Raw genomic sequence first — 27207 nt, forward strand, 5'->3', positions numbered from 1 at the left:
TAAGTATATGCAGAATGTAGAAAAAAATTATAGAGATGATTTTTAATCCATCTAGCTATGGGAATATCTATTTTGCCAAATTTAATTAATCAATCGAGAGTATATTTTTGTTAAACCCGCTGTATTTAGAGATAAGATTAGAGACAAGATAACTTCCGTTATCCAATAAGCAAAAAACAAAATAAGTTTTATAATTAATCAAACTTTTATTTTGGTTTAATAATAATTGTACAAATTTAAAGTTAAATTTCTGAAAATCTTATCTGATGGTGACGTCCGCAATTTTTCATACACTGAATAAATCAAATTTTAGTATTTGAATATCCACTAATTATTATTATTTTTTTTTTCTCTTTAGAAAACTTTTCAAATTAAGAAAATGAATTGAAAAAATCATTTTTTTACAAATAGAAGCCATTTATTAATTTTCATAAATATCATTAATAAAAATTGACAATCTTAATTGAAATTAGATTAAGTTTTTAAAATATTCTGCGAAACCTTTTTTAAAGAAATTTATGTTGTCACAATTTTTAATTTAATCTGGTGTATTTAAAATGAAAAAGAGATAAATGAATTTGAATATAATTAGTAAAATAGTGTGAAAACCCCTTGAGATAAATTCAATCTAATAAAAAAGTATACAACTAAAAGTACTCATGGGTCCCATTAACAAATATATTCAAACAATATTAAGAATATTCCTTACAGACATTTAAAAATTGTCCAATAAATTTAAACGAGACAATTAATGATTCTGCATTTTCAGATAAAAAACACATTTATTATTGTTATTTGAGCCGTAGTACAGAGCTTCACCATAAAAACCTTCAACTGCAATAAGGATGACCTTTACATCTTTTAAAAAAATCACACTTTTTTTAGTACTGTTACGATTAAGAACATATTTTGACATGAAATAAAGATATAGAAAAAAATTTATGCTAATAACAACTGATACAAAAACATAACAGCATTCGAAGGAGATTTTTTTTGAAGTTATGTTGAGTACAGCTCCCTACAAAATGTTTCTAATCATACAAACATCAAATAAAATAAAGCATCTTATTTGGAAGCTTAAATTTTTATGGAATTGTTTTAATCTCTTTATATCATAGTTAAAACTAACAAATAAACCCTTTATTATAACTTATAAATATTTTGCCTAAAAAATCAGCTTTGACTATTTTTTCCAGTCTGCCATCCTATTAATGCCTCTGATTATCTCCTGACCGAGGTTAAAGCCAACCCTATCTTTCTTTCTGTTTATTTGAACTAGAAATTAATTTTCTTTTGATTTTTTTACTAAAACCATTCTGTATTGTTTCCTATCCTTTTCATTAAATAAAAAACTATCCTAGGTCCAATTTCTCTTCTCTTAACAAAAACAACCTCTGTAATGTTATTTCTCGTTCAAAATCTCATTTGCCGTAAATTCACAATTTTATTAAAAACCTCTCCCGAGAACGATATCTTCCTTTTGATTGACGTATCCGATATAATATATGCAATCTGCTATTCTCTAAAACTAGTTCCTGCGATTATATTCTTTCTAAAACTTTTTCCGTCCATTCCCCATTAATTGCTTCATTTTTTTTCCAGAAGAGGCTTATACATTAGTTATCCGTATAATTTTTCACCAATAAGTTGATTAGATGACTTAATTTGTAATAAATAATAACACTATCCAATAACATCTCACTTTTTTTAAGCAGCGGCCTTCAGATAAAGGCTATATATTTTTGGTTATTTTTGGCTATTTTTAAGATTGAAAGATTTTTTTAAGCGTTTGGAGTTGAAGATAGGGATACATTTTGTTAATATATTGCAAAGCCTTATTAAAAAAAGATTTTTTTAAATTTTTATATTATACTTATAACTCGAGTTATCTTTATTTAAAGTTGAAAATAGGGATTTTTTTTTTCAAAGGCTCGTAGCTTCAAGACAAATATATTCAAAAAGTTTTACCGATAAGAGTCTGAATTTTAGTTTAAAAAAAGAGCATCCCCAAAAACACTCAATATCGTTGTCAATTTGAAATAAGGGCACGACAGTATTTCAAGTGTAAAACTCATTTTTGAATTGATCTCAGAAGGAAAGTTCATATATTTGCATGCCCTAGCTAGGAAAGTAGTAAAAAAGGAGAGAGATATATATATAAAATGATAAATCTATTTTTTGAGTTTAATCTTGGATCTCTGTTGATGGATGGAGGGGCGCTGTAGAAATGAAAACGTAACTTTTCATTAACTTATCAATGTAGAGGGATTTAAGCAACATAAGAGAAGAAGCCCTCCCATTTTGGAGGATCCATTTCGATATCAACTTCTATAGAGCCATTTCATTGACGTCATAATTGAAAGAGACGCCATTTTGGGTGTTCAAAGTTAATATTTTTATTAAACAGAATGGACAAATTTCCATTAAATCTTTATGAAACTCCATCAAATGGCTTTTAAAATAAAAAGACTTAACGCCTGAATTGAATATTACTCTATACCAATGACAAACAGTGATATTTGAATTTATTAGAATAATCATATATTATAAGGTTGGTTATTTAACTCCCCTAAATGGCTGATATTAACAATGCTGACGTCACGTGAAAACACTTCATTCATTACAATTATGGTGAAAATTGTTTAAGTCTGAAAACATTCAATTATATATATATATATAAATATTTGGATATTTACAAAAACATTTGTTATATAATTTACATGACTTGGGCTTTCGTCTGTATTTTTGGTTGGGAAGATCCCTCTTCAGCCTTCAACAATAATCCGCATAGAATGTCAATTCCCAACAAATAAAACAAAATTATTTAGGAGTATTTAAGCAGTTTCTTTACCCGTCGAATATGTACTTCACAGAAATTATATAAACTTCTTCTTCACTAGCATATAAGTAAAGTGCATAAGTACCACATTTTGATCATGATATAAGGTTTTTTGATATTTTCTAAGCAGGGTATGATAATAAAAGGATTAACCTATCGAAAAATTAAAATAGTCTGTGTTTTTGCCATATCTCTCTCCCTTTTTTTCTTCTCTTCTAGCTAGGGCATGCAAATATATGGACTTTTCTTATAAGATCAATTCAAAAATTAGTTTTATCCTTGAAATATTGTCAAATTGACAACGATATAGGACAATTTTTGGGGATGTTCTTTTAAAAAATTCAAGATAAGACTTTCATCTATAACACTTTTTGAATATTTTTGTTTGGAAGCGTTGAACCTCTGAATAAAAATCACATATTTTCAACTTTAAACAGAGATAAATTAAGTTATATGCATAATACAGACATTTTAAAAGTGGTTTAAATTTTTTTTAGCATAAGGCTTTAAAATATATTCACAAAATTTATTCTTACCTTTAGCAACAAATGCTTAAAAAAGCTTTGAACCTTAAAATAGCCTAAAAAACATATGGCTTTTTTCTGAAGGCCAAGAGAGGCAAAAAAGGCCATATTTGGAATCAGGAGACCAAACTCTACTAAATTGAGCATATGCTGTTCTTGATCCATTTTTGGTTGATTGATAATGAAAAATTCTTGAAAAAAAATCAAAACCAACATAGCAACTGGCTTCTTTATTTTCTGTAAAAAAAAGTTATGTTGTTCCCTGAATCGCATAATACATAGATCTGCCAGAGGCTGCATTAATAAAAAAAGAAAGGAAAGTGATTAACGATTTAAAAAAATAATTTGGAAAGTACCTTGGACATGAGTTCTTTTTTTCAAAATATAATTATTGAGTTTTATAACTCCTTCCGGATTGCGGAGATCGCCAAGTTGTCTCAAGTGAAATGTCTTAAATTCAATAGTTGATTGGCTGATATTCAAGTAGGAAGATAGGAAAGGTTAAAAGTTTTTATTTGAAAACAATACGTTACGCTAAAAAAGAATTTAAAGGAAGCATAATATGTTAAAAATGAGTAAAAAGTTTTATGAATAACTTATAACTTAACTATATTGCTAACTTCAATTAAAGATATTGAACTAATTTTTTTTTTGTCATTTATCTACAATATGCAACTTAGGTCAAATGTTGCAAGTTGGTTATATAGTTAAAAAGAAGCGCATGTACAATTTAAGCACATCCTTAAAAAAACCAGCTTACGTAAAACAAATCATTTACTTATACGGCAAGTTCAGGTCGAGGTTTAAGGTTTCTATCAGAATTCCAAGAGTTTGAATATTTTCGTCGAATCTTTTGTTTTTATTCGAGTTCATTTCAACTCCATAAATTTTAAGAAATTTTTGAATTTCATAGTTGGGTAAGGGTAAGTTTGTTAAATTGACTTGACTTTATATTCTTTTTTTTAAATTTTATGTATAAGCCAATTCTTATATTTTTATAAATATTATAGAGGGAGCAACGACGGGGCTTACCCAAATCCGAAACTAGGCCTATGAACAGCGATTCAAATAATATGAAACATCGGTATATTTATCTAAAAGAAAAAAAATACCTTGCTCAACCATCCAATTTGTAAAATAATTGAGAGGACAGCAGCTTTGACGTCATAATGTTTCATTAAATAAGCTATAATAAGCTATAGGAGGAAGGAAATAAACACAAAACCCCGTCCGTATCTGGCAATAATATAGGCAGGAATTACTCAGAGTTCAACAAGGGCTTATACATATAACTCGAGAAAAATACTCACGAGTGTAAGTCCCTACTTCTGCTTCTGCGTATTTTCACAAGGCATAGGGAATAATTAATGCCTTAAAAAGCAAGCTCCTAATCATTGACTATATTCACCCTTTAACGTCCTCTCCAAGAAAGAAGCCTTGGAAAAAAAATTCTTTGCGTTTTTTGTTTCACTACAACAAACAAAGTTTCTTTTTTGTTTTTTAAAGGTATCTACCAAACGGTTGAGATATCGTGTCACGGTAAAATTGCATTTTAAAGAACGTGTATACATTTTTATGCATAAAACTAAAAGAAAATGTATTTTTATGCATATTTAACTGTCTGTGAACATGACTGGATGTAGATAACCTTAAAATTAAAGAAATTTTTCAAATTGTCAAAAATTGAAATAGTCTATTTAAAAATACATAAAAATGTCGGGAACATTAAATAAATTACAAACTATTGCAGAAATAAAATTGCTAGCGCTAGAGCTAATGTCCCCCACGTCTTTAAGACCAATTTTCTGGTGAGTATAATGACTCTTGGAGTAATTTTTATCAACGGCAGTGTCATGCCACAATACTTAGCCACAGCATAACAATTGGATTTTCAACAAAATTACAAAGCATATCTTATGGTCTTAGAAGTACAATGTTCTAAAGAAAATTTCAATGGATAATAACTATTAATTAGGGTATTTAGATTGAGCCACATAACTGTATTACGTTCTGTATGAAAAAATGATTACATCCTTTCTTATAAGATTTATCATCAAACATGTTCACGGCGTTACCTCGGTAAGTCGTACTTAGGTTCTGGTTCCAAAAGAACAGGAATACAATTTCTTGTTGTTCCCTCGTCGTTTTTTTAATATATACCTATATTGACCATTTTATTATTTCTATGATGAAATTTTGGCTATTTCTACAATGAAATAATATAATTTATTAGTTATATTATTAAGTATATAAGATAAAAATAGCAACGGGTATGTTTGACTTATTTAGCTAACTACTAGATGATTTCGTCTTTTTTTCTTCCTTTTTTGGAGGAAAGGCTGTGTGATACAATAAAGGTAACGACGTGTGTGATCATTAATAATCTGTTATATCTGAAACTTTTAATACAAAAAACTTTTAAAATAACAATGTAGCAACGAGACTTTGTAGCTAAAGATCAGAAGGTTATATTAAAAAAGAAAATATGAATACATATAATCTATATCTACATATATTAATCAAACCAAGTTCGCTTATCTGTTTGTTGATACTTAATAACTCCTAACAATACCGGGTACTCCTTCTAGTGTATTTATATTTGCCAAAATTCGTTTAGTTATAATTAGATGAAATTAATTTTCTTGATAGGTACTCAATAAAAATTCAATAAGCTGTTAAATGGGGCAATATATTTATGATAATATTTTGTGCAAACTCTGTTTCAAAAATTACATTATCCTTATCAGGTTGATGTTTTAACATTATGAATATGTACATTATATATATTTAGTTAAGTATATGTATATTTTTTATCAGTTTTTGTCTCTAAAGGTGTATGCTCCGCTGTTTCTTTTTTTATATTTGTACACACTTAATATATGCTAAAGTTTGTAAAAAAAATTATGTTCTTCGAACAACAATTTCAATATAAAAATGAAGTTTAAAGTAATATTCAATAAAATTTTATTCACTCTTATCTTATTATGTTTCTAAAAAAACTATTACTTTTTATTTACGACTAAAACATTCAAGTTTGACAATGGCACAAAAAAAATATACTTTTATAAACTGAAATAACAGTTTAGAAAGAGTTGACTTCTTTAAATAAAAAAAAATAATAATAACAATCAAGGATTAGTTTCAACAAGTGATCATATAATATTTTTATTATTGAAGAGATATTTATGGCTCAAAAAATCATTTTCGGAGGTATATTTTGAGAAAAGTTTCTTTTAATTTCCGGTAATATGAAAGTTATTCAATTGTAATTTTCCCCATAACTACGATCAACATCTATATTAAAAGGAAAAACTGTGTTATTTATTGCTTAGTAGTGTCAGAGGAGTATTTCCAAAGCTAAACTATGACCTCGGTCAAAATAAAAAGTTAAAAAAAAAAAGGATTCTATTCTTATTTTTTCGGATTCAAAAAGTTTGGTGTCCAAACGAGAGAAAACACTCCTTAATCCAAACCGGTTAAGGATGTTGATGTATATAATGTTAATTTTATTACTACTGTTTCTTTGTTTAGGAACAAATATAAGCAAATAATGCTCACCCCTAATGATTAAAATCGTGTGTTTAACGGGCATATTTAAAACAAAACGAAAATCAAGAGGATAATTCTTACAATTTGTAGAATGCTTTGGAGGAAATCAGCTATAATCGGCTGTGACAATATAATGAAATAAGCAAGGAGGTTTGCAAGAATTATTTCGATGTCGATTCCCAATTCTACTCAGAGTCCAACAACAACTTACAATTATAACTCTGCAAAAAATCATCAGGGTTAATCTCTGTCTTTTGCAAGCACACAAGGATGTTCAAAAGGTTTTGAAAATAATTAATTTTATTTACGATAGGAAGTTCACTACTCAGAAATTAAAGTATAAGGACAACTGCTAAGGAAAAGAAAATTTCAATCTTTAGATTACCAATTTAAAAAATAAGGGATTACACAAATTTAAATGATTTACATCAATACTCATGCTTATTTTAATGGCAATTATTATCATTCCTTTATTCACTAAAAGGAGAATAATTCTTGAATCAATGCTCATGTCTAATGATTAAACATAATATATTTAAATAAATTGTCAACTATGTAGAAATCAAACATTGAAAAAAGTATAATTTGCACCAATAACTTCGACATTAAAAAAAGAAGATATTTGTTTGCACAGAGGTAAGTGTCTCCATAACTTTTTATTTATAACAATAAATAAAGTCTGATTAATGATTAATAGCTTACTAAAAATCCGCCATGTGGTACAATTTTTGAAAAAAGATGTTAATATGTATATCCATCCAGTGACATCCTCATTAATCATTTTTCATTAATATTTTTATGTGTAACAAATATTTCAGTTAGGCTTAAATTAAAAAGAATGGTATTCTATTCTCAATTGTAAAGATACTTAAGTTTTATGAAACCAATTCAATTTGTATATTAAGATACTTACTTTAATACTAATGGTATTACCCGGCATTGGCTGGAGTTATTAGGCTTTGATCAACATTTTAATTTAATGATATGGAGGATAACCCCCAACAAATACTTGGCGTTACCCTCAGTTTTTCATAAGCACAGTCACACAAAGCTACTCACTCGATTCACTGGTCAAGAAAAAAAAATGAATGATGAGTCAGAGAGTACTTCAGCTCATTTCTATACACCATCTAAGATCAATTAATTTTTTAAAATTTTATATATAGTATTTACGATTTTTTTATATGAGTTGAACTAAATGCCTGTAAGATTTCATTTATTTTAAACAGTCCTGTATATTAAAACCCCTTTTTTTCTTATTCCGTATTAGTAAATGAATCAAAATGAATTTCCTTAATGGAACAATCTTTTAGATGGAAAGAAGTTTGAATTGATGTTTAGTTTCTTCCTTACTCATATGGAACTTTTCTAACACATTACTCCAGCATTACAATGACATTATTAAATAAGGAAATAATAACTTTTTTAACACATTGATTCAACAATGTAACGCTATTCTAACATGAAAATCTGTCTGCAACGCTAAATCCATGGAAGCCCTGACCTTGTTTCTTTCAACGAAATAGTACAATCTAGGGGTAACGGCATACAAAGACACTCGAATTGAGTTGTTTATCTCTAATCTATTTCTATGGCTTTTTTTTGGTAGCTATTGTTGCAGAAAACCCCACTTCACGCAAATAGGTTGCTGGAAATAGTTTCAGGATTTCAACAGGCTAGCTAGATTCAATTTTGGCGCGTAAGTGAGGAAAATACGATAATTTCAAAATAAAACACCACTCGACTTGGATTGGAATATTTCATTATAATAAAAATACTCAGGAGATTATCCTTGAGTTATACATAAAGAAGATTTAAAAAATGTGAACAATATTATAGTATAATATCCTTGTCCAAGTTACAATTTAGTTATAACTAGTAAAAGTATTTGAGCACAAATAATAATACGTACATTTTTTCATCTCAAGATAGTATTCATTACTTAATAGGGTTTTATTTCCACTTCAACAAATCAACGTTCATAATACTAATATCAAATTAGAATAAACTAACCAACAGCTGAAAAATATACATGGAAGTTGTTGAAATTTTAACAAATAATGAAAACTATATCGTTTTTTTCATCAAATTTGAACCATAAAAATGTTTTATTATTTTCTATTAAAAAACATTTTTTTGATCGAAATTGATATATGTGCATTATATGTTGCACTTAAGTAAATGTCTACGAACATTCATTTATTGTCTCAACAAATAAAACTAATATTATTGCTCATGTTACTTTATCTAATAAAACCTATAAAAGAACATTTCATAATTTATTATTTCTTTTGAAGATTGAATTGTTTTTTAAAAGAAAGACAAAAAATGACTTTTTAAATAGCTGAACTTCTTATATATATTATTCATTATAATCATCTACATTGTTTAATTCAAATCTTTCATATCTTTACAAATAAGGTATTTATTCTTTAATGTTTTTGTTAGGGTCAGATGGAGTTTCTCGGATTAAGTATATATATGTAAAAATTATAGTATTACACTTATTCCATCTTCCCAAGGAATTGTCTTTCACGTCCATATACATAAATTAAATTGTGGAATGTGTATAAATGGGATAAAATCTAATTAAGTTATATTTCTTTACGAGTGACAGAGTATCGAACCTACACACATTGAGTCCAAATGAGTAAATAATAATGTACATTTTTGTGTTTTAACTCTCACTTGTTGGGTCTTCAGGGATGTTTTATAGATTAATATGGACTGATATTTTTTTCCTACTTGTGGTTTCAAACTACGGACAAATTTCTTTTTTTTAAGGTCGCATAAAAAAAAATATTTTTATCAAAAAAAAAAAAAAATTATATGGACCGATTATAAAACCAATTTTTCAGATTGAACTAGGACCGAATAAGTTCAGTCATACAAAAAGTCTGTGATTTCCAGGCTGAAACCGAAAACTAGTAAATAAGATGTATCGAAAATATAGTCTAATGATTTCTTTAAGGTTTTTTGTTGGATTGACAGTTTGTCTGGCGTCTTATTCATCAAACCATCATCAACTGTCTTTACAACAGTGATTCCCAATATTTCTCGTGTCATGAACACTTAAATTGCTTGTCCAAGTTGATGTGACCCAACTAAAAAAAATAAAAATAAAAATTGGTTGATTCTTCTTTACGGCATTTTTGGAGCTAACTAGAACTGGGCTAAATACCAATTTTGACTTTGTAATGTCTGAAAATTTATACACCAAATGTTTTTTATTTACAAAATTTCGTTGGCAATGACAAATTATTATTTTGCAATTCCTGCTTCAAATATAAAAGTAAATCCTTAAGTTAAAAATTACTAACGATATTTTCTTTTCCTAATAATTATTTCTCGATTCATGATGAACAATCGCACATTTTACAAAATAAATTTTAATTTATTTGACTATTATAATTAGATAATATTCATAATAACTCAAGGATACAACACAAGGACATTCGGTATCATACAACAGTTTTTTGAAGGTGTTAGGCGACCCCTTGCAAATGAGTATGAACAAGTATGAAATTACAGGGGCGTTTAAATAAGCTATCATTATATAATTCAAGGACATGGTTAGAAAAAAAGAATATATACATACTAGTTTTAATACGCTTTATAGCACTAATATATCTTTAATAGATCGACCCTTTGGAAAAAATTAGACAGCTAAATATGCAGCGCCGGATGCCTATTCAACGAAAACTTGATACATGTAACGTACAATCTTCTTTTTTTTCCTTCTTTACCTATAACCAACTCATGCCTACTTTTTCTATTTCTCTATTTGTAGAATAATTTCGAAAATAAAATTGAATAAAGACAGTCCTAACGAATTTCTTAAGGAACTGAAATAGCTTTACTTTTTTTTTTGTACAGTAGTACAACTATATTAAATATACGACTTAAAAAACAGAGAGACAGAGGGGTTTTTGTAGTTATTAATTTACGTAAAATATGTTGAGTTTTAGTAACAATAAACTTTATTTTTTTCCAATCCATGGCCAATATAAATAAAACATACATTTTTTGTTCTTGAAATCATGTTGAATTTTGAAAAATCATCTATATTTTCTATTTGTAATAGTCAACTAAATTAATATTTTATAGTTTAATAACTCATTGTGCTTTCAAACACGTCATATAAAACATCTAAAACTAAAAATTCCTTGAAAACAATTATTTAAGACCAGTTGTTTTGTATAGCCCATTTATTGCATATCTAAATACACTAAAATACCCACTATAGTGTGGGGTCCTAAACTTGCAGTATTAAAAGTGGTAATGGGAGTCATGCAATGGAGAAACACTCTCAGAAGTATTCAAAGTTGTAAACAATAGATGCAAAATTGATTATCACCTATCTAATTGCTTAATTAGGTGCTATATGTAATTATTTAGCTAGTCCACTCAAATAAATAAAAATATTAAAAAAAATCGTGAGATATTTATTAAGTTTATTGGAACATCTATATGGATATAAAAAGAAACGTTGTTGTTGATAGAATGCTCATAACTCATTTCTTTATATTCTTCAATACAATAAACAAATACAAAAGATGGATTCTTCAAGTTTTTTCTTCTTCTAGAAATGTGGAGAAATTAAGCCAAAAATGTTATTGTCATTAAAAAAGAACGAAAACAATGTAAGATCCTTATTTATTTTTAGTTCTTTATTTCCTTCTAATATTTGCTATATATAAACATAAAATTTAGTATGCAAAGTCTCGTAGCATGATTCTGATAAGTTTATTATTCAGAAACATAAATATTTTCATAATGGGATTTTATGACCGGTTGATTTTTTTAAAGATATGTTATATATCGAATGTACAAAAAACAATAATCGTTTGAATTTAATATTAACTTACACACTAATGATAATAACTTTATGGATTTTACGGTAAAGAATCCAAGTGTACTTGATTTTCTTTTTTAAAACAAGTACTTTTTTTTAAAGAGGATTAAAAATAAGTAAATATTCTATTAAAAATTGTACCGATAGAGAAGCTGGTAAATAGTCACAAAAAACGTTCCATGGTTCTATTTTATTTGTCCACAGTGTGATTAATGATTATTATGCGGCTACTTGTGTGCCTCCAACGGAGAAAGATTCCATGAAATTAATCAAGGTGGATACGTAGCTTTGAATTCCTAGTGGTATAATTTATCTATGTCACGTAGAACCTGCTGTACCTTGGAAACAATGTTCTTTATTTTGAGAAACTCATCATTCACGACAAGCCAATCCAACTGCAAAGATAGCCTGAGAACGCATAAAAAAATCATTTCATACAGTTATCGCCAGATATTAATGAAGATGAAGAACAATATGAAATATAACTGATTCAGGTTAGATATCAAATTGTATTGATATTTTGTAAACTATTATATTATTATGTTTGGGGAGGATTTCAGTGTTGATATTGGTTAATTTTAGAAGGAAATCTATGAATATTAAAAAGTTATGAGTAACATCCCTGGTCAAAGTAATACACATTGTGAAAAGTAAAATATTTTTCTCCAATTATACTACTTTTTTATCGTCCCTAAACAATAATTTTTTTTGTAGTAAAAATAGCAATAATCTATACATATTTTTTCAAAACCTATACTTTGATTTAATTCAAATATCGTTGTTTATCATTTACATAAAGTATTTAATTATGATGTAATTGAGCGTATGAGTGTTAGTTAAAAAAGTTTATTTAAGTAGCAATTTTGCAATTCTTCTTTCCTTCTTTGTTTAATTAGCTAACTTTTTAAATTTATTTTTCATACTTTTCTCTAGTACTCCAGAATTTTTTATGCAATAATCATGCATGTTGAGAAGTTAACTAAGAAAAAAACTAGATTTAAAATTAATTCAATTTTTATGGGAAGGTTGATATAATATTTAATCATATTTATTTTTTATGTGAACAATTTTCCGATTAATTTATTTATATTTAGCCAATAATCCCTTATGCATCAAAGAGATGGTTTTTGAAAAAAATAAATATGTATTTTATGTAGATATATTTTGTAAATTCCTCAAAATGTTTAAGGAGGAGCTTATTTTTAAAATTTGAGAAATGTAGAGATGCAAGGTTGTATATGTTTTCTTCTTGGTAAAATACATCGTATAAAAACTTTGAATGGTTTTGAAAGATATTTGGAGGTAGTTCAACGGCTCCAAAGCTTTGAAATCTTACGATTTTTTTTCAAAAATGTGTTAACCTAGATATAATCTAAAAACTTCTTTTTACAGCAAACATTAAATTACAAAAAGTATAGTTAAATAAATTTGTTATCGAAAATATGTTCTAGTTTTTTCATTATAGTTTTATGCTAATTGGTAAAAGAAAAAAAAAGACTACCATATCCTGTAATTTTTCTGTGTCCATATATCTCTTTAAAAGAAATAATATCCATAATAACAATTTATGTGTCACAAATTATTAGGAATTCTTAATTTATTACTTAAAATAGAAAAAACAGGGTAAGTTTGGATAAATCTGACTTTTAAAAAAGTAACAACTTTATAAGCTAAGTCTATGTAATAATTCGTAATTGAGTATTAAAAATACTCATTGCAAAGACGTTGACCATTTTTTGACCTTTACTTGATCCCAAAAGTCTTAAAAGCCAAGTTTTAATCAATAAGTACAGTAATTAAAACTTATTTCATTTCATTTTAAACTGAGATAAAATTTCTGAGCACTTCTATTTAGATGCCGGAAAATACTTTATCAAATTCAAGGCATGTGCTTTGACACAACAAATTCAAATACGGGTAGAACTGCTAGAACTTCTGTTTTTCTTCAGAAAAAAAATTAACAAAAATCGTTTTACCTCTTGCATGTAGACACCATATTATGGAATTAATCATCAGCAAAGTATTCCAGTATTTTTTGGATCTACGCCTTCTCCTGATATTCAAATGTTGAAATTACAACCCTCGCACCTAAACATATCTCAAATTTAAAAAATAAGTTCCACCCTAATGTTTATTAATATAATACTTCAACTTATATAAGAATAAGTTTTTGTATGATTTTCCACCTTTAAATCAAGCTTTGCACACCATTTTTAAAAGTAGAGAAGCATATATGACAATTTGAACAAAATTTCTGCTATATGTTGGACATCCAACCGTACTCATTTGAGAAGCATCTTCCTTTTACATCCATCCTAGAGTATCTGGGTGATTTTTTCCCCATAAGTTCATGGTTTATCTGGCTTTTATGGGATAGTTCTACTTTTGTGAAATAAAAAGAGGACTTTTTTCAACCCAAAGATAAAATTTGGCCCTAATAAATTAATAATAAATAATCAATTTCTTAATAATAATAATAAAAAATATTCAATATAGAATATTCTTTAATATTGCGATCAAGTCGAGACATCTTTTTTGAAACCTTTTTTACGTGTGTACATTTGATTTAAAATTATTAGCTTACTGAGTTTTTTATAATTTATCTTATGAAATATCCGTTTAATACGTCTCACCTACTAACAAATACAAGACACCTATTGATAGTGGTGAAGATTCTGTGTATTTCGGGAATGTTAAAAGAAAGTGAGCAAAAATCAGTCAGGGGAAGCTTAACGATTTGAAGCGTGTCTTGGAGGAGAGCAGCTTAGATGTCACGAGGTTTCATTAGATCAGCTACAATGAGTTGTGACGAAGGTATAGAAGGAAACAAACAAGAAATGCTCATATACTGATCCTTAATTTGACTCTCAGTCCAACAAAGACTTACAATTATAATTCTGCAATACATACAGGGTGTCCACAATAATTGTGAACTATCTTAAAATTCAACCTGCTTAATAAAAATGGAATTTGGAGTGTATTTGTTAATATGAAAAAATTAGACAAGATATTAAACAATAAATTTATTCAACATGTCTTCCCTCAGCAGCCACCATCTTCTCCATCCTGCCCCTAAAAGATTTGCATGCCTTGATGACTTCCGCGGAATCGAAAGCATTCCACTCCCTCGTAATGGAGCCCTTCAGGGCCGTGATGCTTTTGTGGCTGACATTGCACACCTCCCTCTCCAACTTCCCCTACGAGTAGTAATCACACGGATTGAGGTCGGGTGAGTTGGAAGGCCAGGTGTTGCGATCCCAGGAAGTGATGTCGTGGGAGTTGAAGAGGTTAGTGGTCCCCATGGCGATGTGTGCGGGCGCTGAGTCTTGTTGGAATATGAACTCCCTCCCAGCGGTCGTATTTTTCATCCAAGGGATGACGAACTCCTCCATGACTTCGCAGTACTTTATCGCGTTAACCCTTTCCTTGGGATTGAAGAAGATAGGAGGCATCAACTCACCGGTGCTGCAGATGACACCCAGGGTCATCACGGAGGCCGGGAACTTTGTGGTGAAGACCGCAGGTGACCTCTTCTCTCTCCTTGGCAAGCCACCTACCATTCTGGACGTTGTAGTTTATGTCGACAGTTTTGTTCTTCTCGTCGGAGAAGATGATTTTTCCTCCATGGCTCTTCAGGTCATTGAGGAGACGCTTACCGTTGGTGAGCCTGGTGCCCTTCATAGATGCCGTGAGGATGTGGTGATTACCATTCACAGCCTTGGAGTCCAGTTGCTTGCTCACTCCACGGTTCTTGGCCAACCTGGACAAGGAAATCCCCGGCGAAGCCTTGATGGACTTACGGAGTCCTTCAAGGAAGCAGAGAGTGCTGATTCGGTCACTTTTCATGTTGTGGGCCTTGTGTCCCCTTAACCTTCCAGGCATTGAAGACCCGATACACCGTGGTTTTGGGGTAGTTAAGAAGCTTGTAGATAGCAGAGGGCTTGTGTCCCGCGCGAGCCATTTCGAGGATGACGTCTTTCCTTGCTTGTTCCATGATGACTATTGTTTGTTGTCATAACAATTGTGGTGGAAGTTATATTGTATTGTTCACGCAACCTTTTGCATTAGTATGATTTAACCCCGAATATCCACATTATGGATCTGGATTAAGTTTAAAGTAGTTCCAATTTATCGTGGACACCCTGTATTTAAAGCTATTTTTTATCTTGTAGGAACACAAACGAATATTCTATCAGGTTTTGAGAATAAATACATGGATGTATTAGAAAAGGAAGTTTACTACTCAAGAGTTAAATAATAATGAAAAAAGCTAAGGCAAAAAAAATCATTCTTCAGAATACCAATTTAAAAAAAAGTGAGATAAAGAATACACCGAATAATTACCACTACCTATTGACTCCTACAAATCTATAGAGTAAGTAATATTAATGATAGTATGACCCAAAAAATGATTCTTTTTATATAAAAATAGCAAAATCCTTTATTCAATTATATACTCACAAAATATAATTTATAAAATAGTATGTTATTCTAGGACGTACTTAATATTTTTTTCTCTTTAAGTTTTTTTTCTGAATATTAATATATGTATATTATTTATTATATATCAAGTAGTCTCCCACGGGCAACCGGTATCCGACAGAAAACCAAATTGGAGACATTTTATTAGTTGATACCACAACCTTCCGACAGCATCACAGAGGCCGTATATTTGGCTTTGGTGACTGTTCTGATGCTGTTGTCATACTTGCCAAAGCATTTGTGACATTAAGACCCAGGGATTGGCTTATAGCAACTTCTCCTGCCTATACGAATGCCCTCAAACTAGAGTGCATTATAGCAAAAATCCAAGTTGTATTCTACGCCACCAGAGTGAATAGAGGCCCTTTTCCACTAGGAATTGACAAGTTAGTGGATCGCAGTATTGAAGTTCTCTACGAAGTAAAGGTTTTTAAAGAAGAATGAACATCTTCGATTTATGCCTCGTACACACGCTTACCGACAGATCTGGGAATCCTCTATACCAAAGGAGCTCGGGATGGCTAGTTCCTATGTTATTAATTATCATTATAATAAGTGAACAAGATTCCCGCCATGCGACGTCAAAGTAGAAGAAGAAAAATTGAAGGGAAGGAGAGCAAAAGAAGAAATAGAATTACTTCAGTGCTAAGTTTTTTGCCTGGAGAGCAAAAGGGGAAAAAGGAACAGAAAAAAAAGGAGAGATTAATTTAATTATTCATCAATATGGGATGCAAATCTAATCAGCGTCTTGTACATATACCATGTGTCATATTTAAGTTTACAGCTGCAGCTGTTTTTATTTTTAAATATTGGTTGTATCTTCAAAGTCGACAAAGTGGCATCCAAACAATTTCTTTGATATTAGATTTGTATATGGGATTAAATTATCTTAATGTTCTATTTTTTTGTTTTGTACGTTTGCATGTTGATTGACTATAATAAACCTCAAAAAAAAAAAAATATATATATATATATGAAAGAAAATTTAAAACAAAAAAGGATGGCAATAAATAGCAAAATGGATAAGAAAAATAATCCAATATAGAGCGGATTCAAAGCTGGAAAAATTGTAGGAGTGAGAAGGTAAAAATCTACAATGGCAATATTGAAAATGATGATCAAAGAACACAAATTAACTTGAGATGAAAACCGACAGTTCACGGAAAAAATGTTCCGAAACTTAATTAATCATAATAGAAGTGAAACTGATGAGAAGGTCACAGAAGGAAGACCATTAGGTAGTTTCCAAGAGAAAAAAAAAATCACATAGACTTACTACCTGAGATCGAAGAAAATATAGAATTTAAACAATTGGGAGAAGTGATTTCAGTAAATAATGGAGAACGACTAAGAAGAAGCATAAAATTAATATCTAATATAAGGTAACAAAATATAAAAGACGTAACGAGTTAACAATAAATAAGATGTTTTTATTGTGGAGGAAACAATTATGGAAAGGGAGGAGAAGTCCTGATGTTTGCAAAGAAATATAATCGATTTAAGAGAAGAGGACATTATGGATTTGCCAGTCCAAAATGATGGTAAACGATTCGCTGCAATTAGAATAAATGGGAATAAGGAAGATACGAATAATCAAACGGTATTCATGGATGTATCTAGTGAAGGAAAGATGGTTCATAAGATTATAGCAGTTCTCGATACTGGAGCAGAAGTTACTTCATCTGAAATAAATTTTGTTAAACAGGTTGAATTAAATAAGAAAATGGTGACACATTACCAGAATGATAATATATATGAGGTGTTGATGGATTGCTGTTATCATTTATTGCAAAATTAAGTATTACTTTCGTATTAAATTCAGTTAAAATCGTAGAAAATATAATAATATCTATGAATATTTTTGTCTATACCAGACTGTGTATAACTAACAATATTATAAAAGGATTTGCCAGCACAAATTGGTGGAGCTGTGGTGCAATCTGGGAAGAAAGAAAAGATTTATATTAGAAGAAAAAAATGATGGAATAATTCAGATTTTTTGTAATAATGGTGAATTAAATTTTTTGGAGGGGAAACCTATGAAAATAAGTATTTTTAAAGATTTTGAGCCATACTCAATTCCTTCTGCAAGAAGCATACCATTTACCTATGGAAAAGAGAAGAAAAAAGAAATTAACCGAATGGAAAGAATGAAAATAATGAGTAAACTTTGTGATGAAGTGGTGTCATCCGTTAATAGTTGTACCCAAATCTAGTAGAAAGTTGAGAATATTTTTGGATCTAAAGAAATAAAATAAATCTTATGAGAACGACGTGGGATTTATTATCAAGTATTGCAACAAACGATGAGTGTTGATAACATTGAATCCAAAAAGGGATATTGACTTATGGAACTAAAAGAAAAATAAAGGGAAGTGACATGTTTCATGACTCCTATTTTTATCACTCATTTTGAAGAGAAAACACCTTCAGGAGAAAATATTTTGTTTAAATCTTTTGCATTAGCTCGATTTCCGGACGAGAAATAAATACATATTAAATATTTTGCATTTAAAAATATATTCTAGGTCGGATAGAATATGTATAATACTGGAAAGTTAAATAATACCTTATGTATGCGAACATTATCTAACAAATTAGGGGAAAAACCTGAAATGCTATTTGAGTTGAGGATAATAATCTTACTCTTAGCAAGTTATGTCCATTGAACTACCACGATTACGTCACTTTTTGTGAAAACTCATCCAAAATAAAATAGACCACAGAAATGACAGATTTTATTTTTTTAAGAAAAGAGGATTTTATTGATAAAAAAAGAAGAATATAATTTGATAATGATGAAAAAATTATGACAAAGGGAATAATGTTATAGATATTATAAATTTGTAGTGTAAGAAATATAATTTTTCTAATTTATGATTTTTGTACGCTGGGAGAGAGCAATTTATTAAAATATTAAATTTATTTTATTTCTCAAATTATAGAACCAGAAAAATGCATAAAAACATAAAATGGATTTGTTGAATTAAAAAAAGACTCATTACAAGAATGGCGTATTATATTCTGATAAATTCTTGTTGGAATAATAAACTTAAAATATATGTTTAAAAATGAACTAATTTCTAAATAAATTACGAGCATTTTCACTGACATAACAAATTGTTTTTTAAAAAAAATGTACAAATTATTTAGAAATAAGTAAAACTTTGTCAAATGGCTTTAACCCTACAACGTCCACATGATTAATGTATGGTTTCTGAAAACGAGTAAAAAAATGATATAGTTCTTACAAATAGATGAACTTTAATGAATTTACAATACAATAGAGGAGCGTTGAATCATGGGTATTGTACTCAGATGGTTATATGGGACCAAATCACAGTTAGTTAATATACTATCTAGTCCATGAATATATTCTACAGCTAATTCCCATATCAATTAAAATAAATTCACCATTGTGATTTTTCATGAAAAATAATAATGGGTAAATTATCCATTTAAGGGCCATACATTTATTGACATTAATTATTCCTTAAATATAAGACAGACGACACTCAGTTTTGTCTTTAATATTTAAATATATTGTAAATAAGTTTTCTACATTTTGGATTTTGAGGGGCTCAAAAAAAAAATTTCCTATCATAATAATGTATGTGAATAAATAAACAACAATTGAACCTACTTTTTGTGCTTGAAGTCCATTTTAATGGTTCATACATACTATTAATATATTGAGATTACAATATCCCTTTTGGAATTACGTGATCAGTTATAATTACATACACATTGGTATGTTAACAACAATAAAACTATTGGACTGGTCATCCAAATGTTGTTGTTTTTTTTCGCAATGTTTCGGATCATAATCCAAATATGCTTCTTTTGCTAAATAAAATTACAAAATTAAATGCAAACTATATCTTTGAAGGTTATAGATAATTCTTGGAATTTATAAATGGAAGCAATAGATGGTAATTTAATTATTCTTCATGACCTGAAACCCACTTCAAGTTTCCTGTTTAATATTGGGAAATATCGTTTTCCCCTTACAAAATTTACAAGACACATTTACATCCAGGGACCTGCCCTTTAAAAATGAGGATTCCGTATTCATGTCCTGATTATAAAACACGATATGTCAAAAGTTCTAAGAAAATATAAAACTATCAGAGTCTTGGGCTAACACGATAGGAAATTCTTTGTGGAGAGTGTTTGAAGCAAAAAAGGTACATCTCTACTCCAGAATGCTTTGTTTTTTACGCCCCTTGTAAGGATTGTGTGAAGTTAATTCACAATATTTTGCTTGTTTGTGTTGGATGCCTTTTGGTTTCCTTTTTACCAGAATTTGTTTCTCTTGATGTGGAGGGGCAAAACGTAAATACCTTAAAGACATCAATTTGCTCACAATGCAAAGGAGAAAAAGTTCTGAAAATAGGTCATTATCTTTTGCTCTTTCTAGCTAGATATAGTGTTTTTCTTTAAAAATACCAAGAATTGCGTGTGATTCCTATTATCATTCAGTTAGACTCAGCTAAATACACGACTAGTTTAAAAATAATTGTTCAAATGTATGAACCCTTTCATAAAAGGAGACAAAATGAATTGATTACTATGTTTTGAACTGTTTATTCTGTAATTGTTTTATGTAATTTTGTGCTCGTTGGATTATTTGATTGTTTTTGAGTGTAGGAATTGCTAAGGAGGTTCAATTTTAATCAAAAATGCTTATTCATGGTAATGTAACGCAATTCCTGATAGCAATTTGTATTATACTATTTTATCTTTTGTATATATATCTACAAACAATATATATGTTATTTGTCCTTGTTTATTTAAAAATATCATTATCGGGAAAAAAATATTTTAACACTTTTGAAAGAGAGTTAATTTATCTTTATAAATTATTTTTTTAAAGTTCTCTATATTGACTTATGTTAACTATTTTTCAGGTAGAAGATTTATTATTCTCTTTTTGATATAACAGCAAAATTTTATAACTTTAAAGACTTTGCTCAAGCTATAAACACTGATTAATATTATTTATAGTCTATTTTAAACTAAGGTTAAAAATGACTATTTAGTCATTTTTGACCCAAAAAAAACAAAGACATTTTGAGCCACAACATTGAAAAAAATAATATTCTAAAGACCAGTCTAACGTACAACAATTAAAATGTCAAAATCGTTCTACTAAAAAGAAAATATTTTGCAACAGTATCTTGTTCATCATAATGAGCTGTTCTTTTAATTTTGTTTGCAATTATGAAAATCATTTTGTACATTTTTGAAGGAATGTTTTCTCATCTTAAATGAATACGGAGATTTATGTTAAATTATGTGAACATTTTTTATATATACCCAAATCCAGAAAATTAAAGTTGCAAGCAATATTTTTGTACTGAATAATTTGTGCTTTTTTTGTTATACATATGTTTTTTTGTTATTTTATGCAAAGAGTTTGTAAATGAATAAAGGCTTTATAGCAAAAATAAAAATAAAAGAAAAACATAGAAAAACTAGTAAACACTTTGGAATGTATATTGCATGTTATACATATATAAGAATCAATTTCACGTAGTCAATTTATTGGGAACAGATGTGGCTTTACTTCCTAGTATCTTTGCACGTGTATCTGGAAAATATTTGTTTTTAGTCATAGCGGATAAAGTCACAACTGGAGTATCGTCTCTAACATTCACATTAAATTGAATGGGATAGATTAGCAAATGTCCCTCTGGATCCCCATTCTTGTCTTCATAGTCCTTCCAATTTTGAACAGCACTCTCTCGAATGCTTCGAGAACATTTTTCTGTCCAAGGCTCTGTGAAACTTGCCTCCATTCTTGAGAGATGTTCTTGAAACAAGGACATTCTAAATTTAAATATTTCTCCCTTTGGAGAAAGGATATCCTCTTTTCCTTCTTCGGATTCACTGATTACGGCTCCAGGTTGGAAAATACCCACTGCTAGTTCAGAGTCTCGATCACCGTCAAGGGAACGCTGATTAATGTTTGCACTACCAGTTATGAGATAAGAATCGTCTACGATCATTAGTTTAGAATGAACATAAATCATTAATCGACGGGATTTTCGTAGTTTTTTTGCACGAGAATTCAATGGACATTCTGTGGGTGGGACGTCTGAAATGTAAATTATACTCTGGTAGTAAAATATATCAATATTATAACATATATAGCTAATTATAGGGTTTTCGTTTCGCTAATATAACTTTGTCAAATACTCTTTATAAATTAGTGGTTAAAAGTGAAATTATTTTCGATCTAATAAGTTAATGAACTCTCCTCTATTCTTTAAAATAAGTTGTCGTTTAATTTCCTATGAAGTGCGCCGATAAATTGATTGTTCCAGGGTACTGACGTATTTAAAACAGTACAACACAAAATTGATATTAGGATCTCAAATACAGTATCATTACTTTATAAAAATATAAGAGTGTCGATGACTTAACTCGCCAATTTCTTAGCTATACCCCTTTAAAAAAACATTAAAACATTGTCTTTCTTTTAAAAAAATCTTTAAATTTATAAACTTACACTAAAGCCTTTACCCAAAAATTATAATACTAAAGAATATCTCTGTAAGTTAATGTTAGTTACTCTTTTTTTTTCTTATGAGTCAAAATGGTCTTGAAATACCAACACCAATTTTGCTACCGTTACGAGAATATCCGTATCGTAACAGCAATATAATAAGCTACATTTTATTTTTTCAGTCGACAAACACAATGAGGATGAACTCATTTTTTTTTTTTTTTGATCATTCCAGGAATTAAAAATAATATTTGTCTAAAATGGAAGCAAAAATAAAACTCTTGGTTGAAACGTCCTCCATTGTGAATATTACATGGATCTCAGATTTATGATAGGTCCTATATGGGAATCAGGTACCTTATCCGGCTTCTCAGTAGTTATATTCATTTCTATTTGGCAGTTGGAGACCCTATCTGTCAACGTGAATAAATTATCGTCAGAACAAAAATTACTGTGTGGTTTCCTTTGTCGGTGCTAATGATACTTTTTGAGTCAAATATTTATGTATTTTTCAATCTAGCCCTTGATTTATATCCAACGTACGCTTTGATGATCATATTCATGGTTGTTGGTGACATATTCATGTTCTTAGCTATCTCTTTGAGCTTGCGGAGGGGATTTTGTACAATCTGATATTTTATGGTCTTTACAGTAGGTTTTGTACAAATATTCATCTTTCTTCATTATCCAGACATTCACCAGTATTTTGAGCGGCTTATAATCCGTTGTTTATGTTGATAGACAAATCACTGCAAATATCAATGGAAGATTTCCCGAAGGAGGGCATTTCAGCCACAAAAAACAACATCAACGTACAAATTATCACACAACCTAATAAATAAAAACACCGCTTTCCACTATTTTACTTTAAATATGTGTTGCTTTTTATATAATACATGTGTTATTATAAGTTTGAATTATATAGTATACTTGTGACTTCAATTAGAAAATCAGTTCATAACAAGGTTAATAAATCTTTGATTTTTATCGATTGACCAATATATAATAAGCTCCATAGATAGTTTTGTAATCAACTGCAAAAGTAAAAAATAAATATTTTGATTTTGCAAGCGGAAGGAAAACCCTACTATAATTTCCACATTTTTAAAAATTAGTCGATAATTAAATAAAAAATTTAATCTTACCAAATCTTCGCTCTTTTTTCCCAAGACAAAAGAACATGAGGTAATCAGTGGGATATGAATCTCCTAAGCGTTTGGCGGTGTGTAGAGCCTGAGCTATTCGAGTGTACATCATTTGCATTGTCTGTTTTTGCCAATAAAGCATTTCTTGAATGGCAGAATCTGTTGGGATACCCTCTGGATGAAGAGGTACCACAATATAAACTGTAAATCTAGAAATAAATTAAGTCTATTCAATATAAGTTATATTGAAATAAACTTTTTGAATAAATTTACTTTATTTTATTTGGAAATATTGGCAACACAATTTGGCATAGAACTTTAACTTGTTCAGGAACTTATTCATGCATAAATTGAAATAAATTGTTCATTTTCATTTTTTCAATATATATATGCTATTATAAGACATTGAAACAAAATATTTCATAAAATTATATTCCTTTTATTTTTTACCGACTACAATAAACTCCTTTAAATATGTTATTTACTAAATCATAAATAATATTTATCTACAAATCATAATAAACATTACAAAAAAGATAAATATTCAAGCCCATATCAATAATTACTGTCATTTATTTCACCAAGTAATTAGCTATTTTTAATTTGGACATGGAAGGTTGTAATGATATCTACTGTTAAAAGGGTCTTTATTTTTAAGTATTTGCATCTATTTGTGGGGAATTGCTTCGATCCTCTACTGCAACCACAGTCTAAAAACCCTTGTCCACCACGAGGCATAATATACTTATTAATAAATAATGATCAATTAGTTGATTCGTGTCAGTCTTTATGTATTCGGTCTATACTTAAGATTATTTTTATCAGTACTTGCATCCGGTCTTTAAGATCGTCCGTCCTTTGGATTCTCAGAACTAAAACTTGATTAAAAAAAGAAGAAATAGAGTTGAGGGACGTCATTAATGACCAAACTTTATCAGTTTTAGGATTTATATGCACGACTGAACAGAACAAGAATGTAGTTTTCAGTCCTTAATAGTGATTGACAGAAACCTAGTTATTGGAGCATGGCGAATTGTGAGAATCTAGAGCAAAGATATTTGCTGGTTGATGAGGAAAAAGGTCAAATTGACTGCTTGATATTTAAATCACCAGCTTTTACAGCAATTATGGTCATATTATATTCATCTCGCTCAATTTAACCAAATTATGTTTCTTGAGCCATCCCTTTCTCTGCCAATCATAAGAATCGGTATAGCATATTATATTTTTAAAAGGCTTAAATACTACTAATAAACCAAAATTAACTTTCTCAAAGATTTAATATAAGTATAAATAATGACTATTTACACTTTGTGCTACTATATTTGATATTTTATTCACACATTATCATGTAAAAATACATATAGTTTCTTACATTTTATTGATGCACTACTCCAAAGATATTGTAAGGAATAAAAATGTATAAAATTAATTACTTGTACGTAATGCATCATTCACTATTATCAGTCACATGTATTTAAATTTATGGTTTAAATTGTAAGTATATATTAATCTTAATAATTTATTTTAATTAATAAAGAGTTAATTAGGTAATTGCGACGGATTTAAATTTTAAGTAAGTCATTTATCAAACAAGAAAAACATTGCAAAAAAATTATTTTTATTTTTATGGGAAGGCCTATATTTTTCATTTCATTAAACATAGAAAACTTTTTACCATGAATTATAATACAAAGAAAAACATAACATTCCAAAGATAAACATTACTAAAGTAAAGTTGATAGGTAGTTACTTTTTGTTATGTTAAATTTTTTAGTATAGCTTTTGTAAACAATATTCAACGTTGGACATCAATTTTAAAATATTACCAATAGGAATGGTGTGAGTCTACAAGACTACCTCAAAAATTTGGTATTGGGGAAACAAGGTTTTGTTGTCAGGGAATTCATTTTTTGTTTCATTACTCAGGTAATAGAAGTTTAAGATAGTTTTTGTATCAATTTAATAGCATAGTTAATGGTAATTTATCTGTATTACTAATTATTCCTTGTTTTTATTTTATGTATGTCAACTTGCTACTCAGTTACTCTTAAACTTCCAATTAAAAAAATTTAATTCTCAAATTACCTACAAATATTTACATTTTCATAAAATAAGGATGTACACTAATGTTTTACAGAAGAAAAAAATAAACATGCAAAAAAAAAAAAATACACGTATGAGTGTTTGTTTATCCATTAAGTTATATTCAATTTTTGTACCAGCAGGATGATGCATAAAATATATAAAATTAATAGATATAGTATAAAGTACAAAAGTCTATTGTTTGTCTTTAAGGAAAATAAAGGCTAGTTATCACAAAATACACTTTTTATCTTATTAATCAGATTCCAAAAGGGATTTAGAGGCGTGAACTGTCATTCTACAAAGTCAAAACAATATACAACTTCTGGAATCAAGTTCATGCCAAAAGTTAATTTGACTTTAATTATAACATCAATTTTCATGTTGAAATTATTTGAGTTGAGACAGTAACGATGCTATAATACTGTACTCACAACATACTTTAAAAGAAAATATTTTTCATCTTTTTATGTGTCCCAAATTATTTGAACTAGTATGTATCAGCTTTTCACTCCCAACTACTCTTTTCAATCAAATCCTAATATCTCACGAAATATTCAAAATGAAAAATTTACTTTTAAACTAAACAAAAATAATTACTTTTTTAAAATTCTAATTATGTTATTAAAATTTTAGTTAATATTTGAATTTCAGAAGACATTCAATGAACATAGAAAAAATCTTTTCCATATTGGATGAATTCACTACCCTTTAAGAGCTATTGCTGTGCAGTAATATTAAACTTGTTATTTTGTGAAAGTACCATAGCACAAGTTGTTGAAATTTGCAAGAATGATGAATTATGTGTACTCACCCACGTGTCAACTATATCCCCTTTCTCCATACTTTAAGCAATAAAAGTTCGTAAAATAAAAACACCTTAGTCAATGATTATTTTTGATTAAGAATGACGAATGAAATTGCGGAGAAGGTTTAATCACTCTTCCAAAAAAGTTCACCAATCTCATTAGTGACGAAGCCACATAAATATATAGACTACATTATGTCTCATTATCACTAAGACACTTTTTGAAGCAACCATCACTTAACTATCTTTTTAGTTATTTAGAATAAAACATTTAAATATGTTATTTAACTAATTTGATTTAAGTGTTATTCTTTGTTAATAAGCGTCAAAGATATTTGAAATCTTGTTTTGAAGAAACAAAACTTAAGTTAGTTTTTGTGTATGTGCAAAATACAATGAGGGGTGATTG

At 28.9% G+C, this 27207-nt stretch overlaps 1 protein-coding gene across 1 annotated transcript in view; it reads right to left on the minus strand.

The window, feature by feature from the left end:
* Positions 1 to 19829: 19829 nt before the first annotated feature.
* The window catches only part of LOC121120585 (uncharacterized), a 173753-nt gene continuing 166375 nt past the window's right edge, over positions 19830 to 27207 (minus strand). Inside the window, exons 9-10 of the mRNA XM_040715460.2 lie at positions 23906 to 24114; positions 19830 to 22349 (exon numbers count right to left, since the gene is read on the minus strand). Coding sequence (XP_040571394.1) covers positions 21781 to 22349; positions 23906 to 24114 — 778 coding nt within the window. The 3' untranslated portion in view covers positions 19830 to 21780. The remainder of the gene's footprint in view (positions 22350 to 23905; positions 24115 to 27207) is intronic.

Source organism: Lepeophtheirus salmonis, chromosome 6 (genome assembly GCF_016086655.4).
Source record: "Lepeophtheirus salmonis chromosome 6, UVic_Lsal_1.4, whole genome shotgun sequence".
Classification (NCBI taxonomy): Eukaryota; Metazoa; Arthropoda; class Copepoda; order Siphonostomatoida; family Caligidae; genus Lepeophtheirus; species Lepeophtheirus salmonis.